The sequence below is a fragment of the Bison bison genome, unplaced genomic scaffold, assembly GCF_000754665.1.
Source record: "Bison bison bison isolate TAMUID 2011002044 unplaced genomic scaffold, Bison_UMD1.0 scf7180017864155, whole genome shotgun sequence".
Taxonomy (NCBI): Eukaryota; Metazoa; Chordata; class Mammalia; order Artiodactyla; family Bovidae; genus Bison; species Bison bison.
Window position 1 is genome coordinate 1,929,235 of NW_011494727.1, and position 6,039 is coordinate 1,935,273.

Genomic DNA, 6,039 nt, shown 5'->3' on the forward strand with positions numbered 1-6,039 from the left:
GAGATCCAACCAGTCCATCCAAAAGGAAATCAGTCCTGAATATTCATTGCAAGGACTGATGCTGAAGCTGAAACTCCGATACTCTGGCCACCTGATGCAAAAATTTGACTCACTGGAAAAGACCCTGACGCTGGGAAAGATTGAAGGGAGGAGGAGAAGGGGACAGAGAATGAGATGGTTGGATGGCATCACTGACTCAATGGACGAATTTGAGTAAACTCTGGGAGTTGGTGATGGACAGGGAGGCCTGGTGTGCTGTAGTCCATGGGATCACAAAGAGTTGGACACGACTGAGCGACTGAACTGAATGCATTTATATCCATGTAACTAAAGACTGATTTGCTCCCCCAATGTTTACCCTTTGACCCTCTAACAGGGATAAGCAACTCAGTGGACCTGGGGTAGGAATCCATTTGATCCCTTCCCTAAAGGTGGCTGTGCTGCTGTAAAGCTGCCCATACTACTCAATCATGCCCAGCTCCTGCTCCATACTCTGGCCCACTGCCAGCCATCCCTGCCCGCTGACAGAGCACATACTTGAGTTCCATGCACTTTTATTTTTTTGGCCACACTGGCACATGGGACCTTAGTTCTCTGACCAGGGATCGAACCTGCATTTAAAACACAAGAGTCTTAACCACTGGACAACAATGAAATCCCTCCACAAGCTTTTATTAGAGGATCAGAAGTGGTCCTGCTAGCAGGTTCAGGTGATGCTTGTAGCTGGTGAGGCTGCTTGCTGTGTCCTTCCCAATGCCAGGAACCCACAGGGTGAATTAGGACAAGCCGTCCCCATTCCCAGCTGTCTTAGTAGTACAGGAAAAAGTGTCCTGCTGCGTGCGCCGGGAGGCTGTGCTGGGAGCGCAGGGCTGTGAACATGCTCCCTGACTCAGAACAGAGGACATCAAAGGGCAGCCGGGAGGAGAGGCCAGGCGTTTGCATCCCAGCCCCACCAGCCAGTCTGTCCTGCTCCTTGTGCTGCAGTGGGTAGCGTGTGCTTGAGGCAGGCCCTCATTTTCCGTCCTGGCTGGGTTTGATAAGCCCATATTCCACAGCTTTCCCCAGACAAGCTGTGGCCGCCCTGGTGACCGGGGTCTCCTCGTCCTTGGCTAGCACCGACAGGATCTCCAGCACCTCGCTCTCCATCAGGGTGCTGGCGATCTCCCTCGAGGCCTCCACCATGTTCAGCACCACCACAGCACCCCGGTGCTGCAACTCCTGGCTGGGGCTCAGAAGAAGAGCCTGCAGGATCTCCAGCCAGTGTGTGGTCTGCCAGAAACAGGGCAGTGTGACCACGGAGCAGTAGGGAACCCCGGCAGCGAACACTACCCACACACCCTGGGGCTGCCTTTCACCAACCGACCACCAGCAGGCTGGGGGTTCCTGGCCCACCTCCCCCGGCTCCACCAAGAAGAGGCACTGACCACTTGGGGGATGCGGCTGCAGAGCGAGGGCCGCGTGGAGGTGAGCATAGCCAGGCCCCCGGCGGGCGCCCGCCGCAGCAGCTCGTCATCCTCACCGCTGTACAGCACCAGCAGCTTCAGCCGGTCGTTTCCCGTGGCTTCAAAGAGATCCTGCACCTGTGGCCAGAAGCAGGGAGGGACCAAGTCAGATGGGGCAGAGCCCAGCCGGGCCAGATACTCCTGCATGCCTGCCTGGTGTGACCGCCTGGACCAGCCCTCACCTCCTTGCTCATGGCCAAGTTACACATGCACTCCGTGGCCGCCCGGCGGAGCATCTCGTGCTCCTCAAACATGTAGCCCTCGATCATGGGCACGGCCTTCTCCTTCAGGATCTTCTGCCTGCGGGGCCAAGGGCGGAAGCGTCGGCATCACCAGAGCGTTTGCATCCGTCACTCCCAGCCCCGCTTCCCTATACAACAAGACTCGGGCCAAGGATCTCCCTAGGCAATATGCAGAGACTGCCCTGTGCAGGTTTGAAGCCACCGGGCAGTGGTTTCCAGTCTTCTAACCTGGCCGAGGAGACAGCACGCGGGACCTTGGAAAAATGCTCTTAACTAGGAGTTAGGAGACCTGGGGGTGATGATGGCGATGCTAACATCTAACGTTTGAGCACTCACCCTGACCCAGCACTTGGACGATCTTACTTAATCCTCACCGCAGGGACTTCCCTGGCAGTCCAGTGGCTAAGACTCCATGCTCCCAATGCAGGAGGTCCAGGCTCCATCCCTGGTCAGGGAACTAGATCTCCTATGCCACAACTTAAGATCCTGCATGCTGCAACTACGACCTGGCGCAGCCAAATAATAAATATTTAAAAAGAAATCCTCACCACAGTCCTATGGTAAAGGTGCTCGTGTGATTATCACCACTATTTTGCAGAAGAGGAGACTGAGACTGAATAGTCTCACCATTAGTGACGTGGCTAATACGTATTGCTTGGACACACTGCTGGGAGTCAGGCATCTAGGTAGTCAATGCTTTTACCTGTATTTTCTCATTTAATCCTCCCCACTGCTACTCCATGAGATAGGTATATAACCATTCCGTTTCACAGAGGGGGAAACTAAGGCACAGGGGGATTAAGTTACTTGAGAGGTTACACACTAACAACCAGTAAAGCCAGGATTTGAACCCAGCTGGTCTGACACCAGGGCCTGCACTCTTATGGCCTAGGTCCTTGCCCTCTCGCAGAACACTGTACAAGTCATGCCTCTCGGCCTGTCTGGAAAATAAGTAGCTGAGGAGTACTCTCCAAACTAAAGTGCTGGACTTCCCTGGTGGTCCAGTGGATAAGAATCTGCCTGCCATGCTGGGGACATGGGTTCGATCCCTGGTCCGGGAAGATCCCACATGCCGAGAAGCAACTATAAGCCCACGTGCCACAACTACTGAAGCCTGTGCCAGGGCCCCTAGGGCCTGTGCTCTGCAACAACAGAATCCACGCAAGTGAGAAGCCCCTGACCTGCAACAAAGAATAGTTCCCACTCTCTGCAACTACAGAAAGCCAGTGTGCAGCAACTAGGCCCAGTACAGCCAAAAACAAAGTAAGTAAATGAATAACAATAACAACAAAAAAAACTGTAAGTGGTCTAAACCACGGTGCCCTGCCCAGGTCCCGAATCCCCGTGGACCTCACCGGAGCCTCTCGCTGATCCCCGCCAGGTTCGTTAGAGCCATGAGCGCCTCGAAGTTCTGCAGGCCGGAGCAGTTGAGGTGCAACAGGGAGATGAGGGGCCGGACTACCTCGTAGATCTGCATATGCACCCATGCATCAGGGCTACCTGCCCCGGCTCTCCCGACCCCACCGGCCCTGCAAATGGGAGTCCAGTCCCCGAGAGGTCGCCCACACCCCCCCCCCAAGGCCCCGCGGAGTAGCCACAGCCCGACTCAAAGGCCAGGAGGGCCCACTGAGAGGGTGGAGGACAGGCCGGGGCTGGGGCAGGAAGACACGCACCCGCTCGCCCGGAAAGGTCATCTCTGGGTTGGAGGTGATGGTGAGCTTGGCGAGAGCCTGGGCTGCTTTAGTCTGCCCCACGTCGGTGCCTTCCAGAGCCAGTGGGAGCAGAGCCTGTGGGACGGGCCCATCAGCACCCAGGGTGCAGCCAGGACCGTGAGGCCCGAGGCCCTGACTGTGCCGCCCTCGCCTCTCCCGTCTCTCTCCCGGGGCTTGACCACACGCCCACTCACACCCCTCTCACTTCCTAGGCCTCCCAGCAAGCTACCCAGACGCTTCTGGAAGCACTTATTAAGGGCTAGACATGGACTGTGCCAAGCACGGGGCCATGAAGGTCAATGACACAGGAGCCCTCAGAGCCTTGTAGGCACAAAGTCCAGGGCCCTTCAGCATCACTCACGCGTCAGGAAGACATTCCTGCTGGCTGCTAATGACACTTCTCTGTCCCCATCCAACACCGAGCTCTGCTGTGGCAGCCACTGAGTCATGTTTTACGGCCCATCCTGAAGGAGTCTGAGCCAGCTTACCTTGCCCCCTCCCTGAGCAACCACAGTGCCACGGTCCTCGACCTCTTCCACCAAAGCCAGGAAGACCCTGCGGGGAAGTGCCGGGCTGGGCGGGCGGGCCGCGGCTCGTGGCGGGCAGACCTTCCACTCCCGGGAGCAGCAAAGGCGGACTGGCAGGTGGGTGGCCCCTCTGGCTCCAGGAGCCCACTGCACCAGCGAAGGCTCCCTCTGTAGTTTCATCAGCAGCGGGGAGGCTGACGGGCAGGGGGCAGGCTCACCTGGAGAGCAGCTCCCTGCAGGAACTGGTCAGCACAGGGCTCTCGGTCTTCACCATGCACGTCATGGCCGACACCACACCGGCCGCCAGCAGCTTCTTCACCCGAGCCCGCACGAAACTCGGCTTGTCCTGGGGAAGGAGGCAGCTGATCAGAGGGACCTCAGCCGATCAGGCAGGGGAAAGGGGGAACCCTTCTCACGACACATGTTGATGGGCATGACAACAAAGGGAAAGAGGACTTCCCTGGCGGTCTGGTGGTTAAGAAGCCACCTGCCGATGCAAGGGACACAGGTTCAATCCCTGGTCTGGGAAGATCCCACATGCTGCAGGAAACTAAGCCCGTGCGCCGCAACTACCGAGCCTGAGCTCTGGAGCCGGTGCTCTGCAATAAGAGAAGCCACCGCAGCGAGAAGCCTGCACACGGCAACTCGAGAGTAGCCCCTGCTCACCGCAGCTAGAGAAAAGCCCGGGCAGCGACAAAGACCCAGTGCTGCCAAACATAAATACATAAATTAAGTTAAAAAAAGATTAAAAGAGAAAGAAACCTGCTTAAACAGAAGTGCATCTGCTGTGGATGCCTCAGGTCAACGGGCCCCCATACCGCTGGGGCCCCCTCACCTTGGGGTGCTGCTCGGGCACGTGCTGCTTGGCATACTTGGCCAGCTCCACCATCTTGGGGTCCGGCTCCTCGTAGTCATAGCTGTTGGTGCAATTCACCAGCGCCGAGGCCACCGCGAAGAGCACCGACCTCTCCTCGGACTGCCGGGGGGGCGGGGGGCAGACGGGCCGTCAGCGGCCAGCCCAGGGGCAGAGCAGGACCGGGGTCAGCGCTGCCCAGGCTCCCAGTTCTACCCTCGGCTGGGCCCCCTGGGCACCAGGATGAATCCGGGCACCTCCCCGGCCCAGGGTGGCCCTGACTTTGGGAGCTCATGCACTTGACCTCCCCGACTCCTCCTAAGAGAGCACCCTTGCTGAACCACTGGTGCAGGTCAGAAGACCCAGGCCACACAGGGCAGTCACTCGGGCTACCAGCCCCCTGTCACAAACGCCGCTGGCCACACCTGCCAAGAAAGCCCTTTGGGCTCTAATCCTAGTCAGCATCCCTGGACGACTGCAGGAACCCAGGGGCTACCTTGCTGAGCTGGAACAGAGCCTTCAGAGCAGCTGCATCCTCCACAAACTCTTCCTTCACATCAGCATCGAAGGTGAGGTAGGCCAGGCCCTCCACTGCCCAGCGCCGCGTGCCCACGTCCATCTGGTCATTGCACAGCCACCTGGGGGCGTGCAGGGCACTGATGACTACCAGAACGGGCAGGGGGGTGGCGGGGGGAGTGGTAGGAGGGGCACCCCAGGACCCAGGGAGGAAAAGCCAGTGGTTGGGGCATCCCCACCACATATGGAAGCAGTTCACATGGAGGGTCTGCCTGGGGAGGACAGGGCAGTGAGGATTCCCCTCTTCTCTTGAGGTCTGGCCAGGAGGCACGGAGCCACAGCCATGATAAATCACTCACTTTCGACACTGCTTGGCCAGCTTGAGAGTGGAGCCTTCGGCAAACTGCTTCATGCTAAAGTCAGTCCCTCCGGCCGAGCCGAGCTTACAGAGCCCCTGCAAGAGAGGTTGAGAACCAGCTGCTGGCCAAGGGACGGAGGCAGGGCAGGGCTCCCCCCAGCACTCTGCCAGGCTCCCTGGAGGCCAGGCACACCCCCACCAGGCTACCAGCTGGACTGTGCTGTGCTGTCGCTTCAGTCGTGTCTGACCCTCTGCGACCCTATGGACTGCAACCTGCCAGGCTCCTCTGTCCATGGGACTCAGAGGGTCAGACACGACTGAAGCGACAG

General features: G+C 58.5%; 1 protein-coding gene across 4 annotated transcripts in view; it reads right to left on the reverse strand.

Annotated features, from left to right (window-relative positions):
• Nucleotides 1-652: 652 nt before the first annotated feature.
• The window catches only part of UNC45A (unc-45 homolog A (C. elegans)), a 14,724-nt gene continuing 9,337 nt past the window's right edge, over nt 653-6,039 (reverse strand). For 2 of the 4 annotated variants that reach the window (XM_010841056.1, XM_010841054.1), the window contains exons 11-20: nt 5,712-5,806; nt 5,333-5,474; nt 4,819-4,959; nt 4,202-4,329; nt 3,945-4,011; nt 3,418-3,531; nt 3,100-3,215; nt 1,685-1,802; nt 1,520-1,580; nt 653-1,269 (exon numbers count right to left, since the gene is read on the reverse strand). In XM_010841056.1, coding sequence (XP_010839358.1) covers nt 905-1,269; nt 1,520-1,580; nt 1,685-1,802; nt 3,100-3,215; nt 3,418-3,531; nt 3,945-4,011; nt 4,202-4,329; nt 4,819-4,959; nt 5,333-5,474; nt 5,712-5,806 — 1,347 coding nt within the window. In that variant the 3' untranslated portion in view covers nt 653-904. Of the gene's footprint in view, nt 1,270-1,424; nt 1,581-1,684; nt 1,803-3,099; nt 3,216-3,417; nt 3,532-3,944; nt 4,012-4,201; nt 4,330-4,818; nt 4,960-5,332; nt 5,475-5,711; nt 5,807-6,039 lie in introns of all 4 variants that reach the window. The other 2 variants (XM_010841055.1, XM_010841057.1) reach the window with 2 other exon arrangements.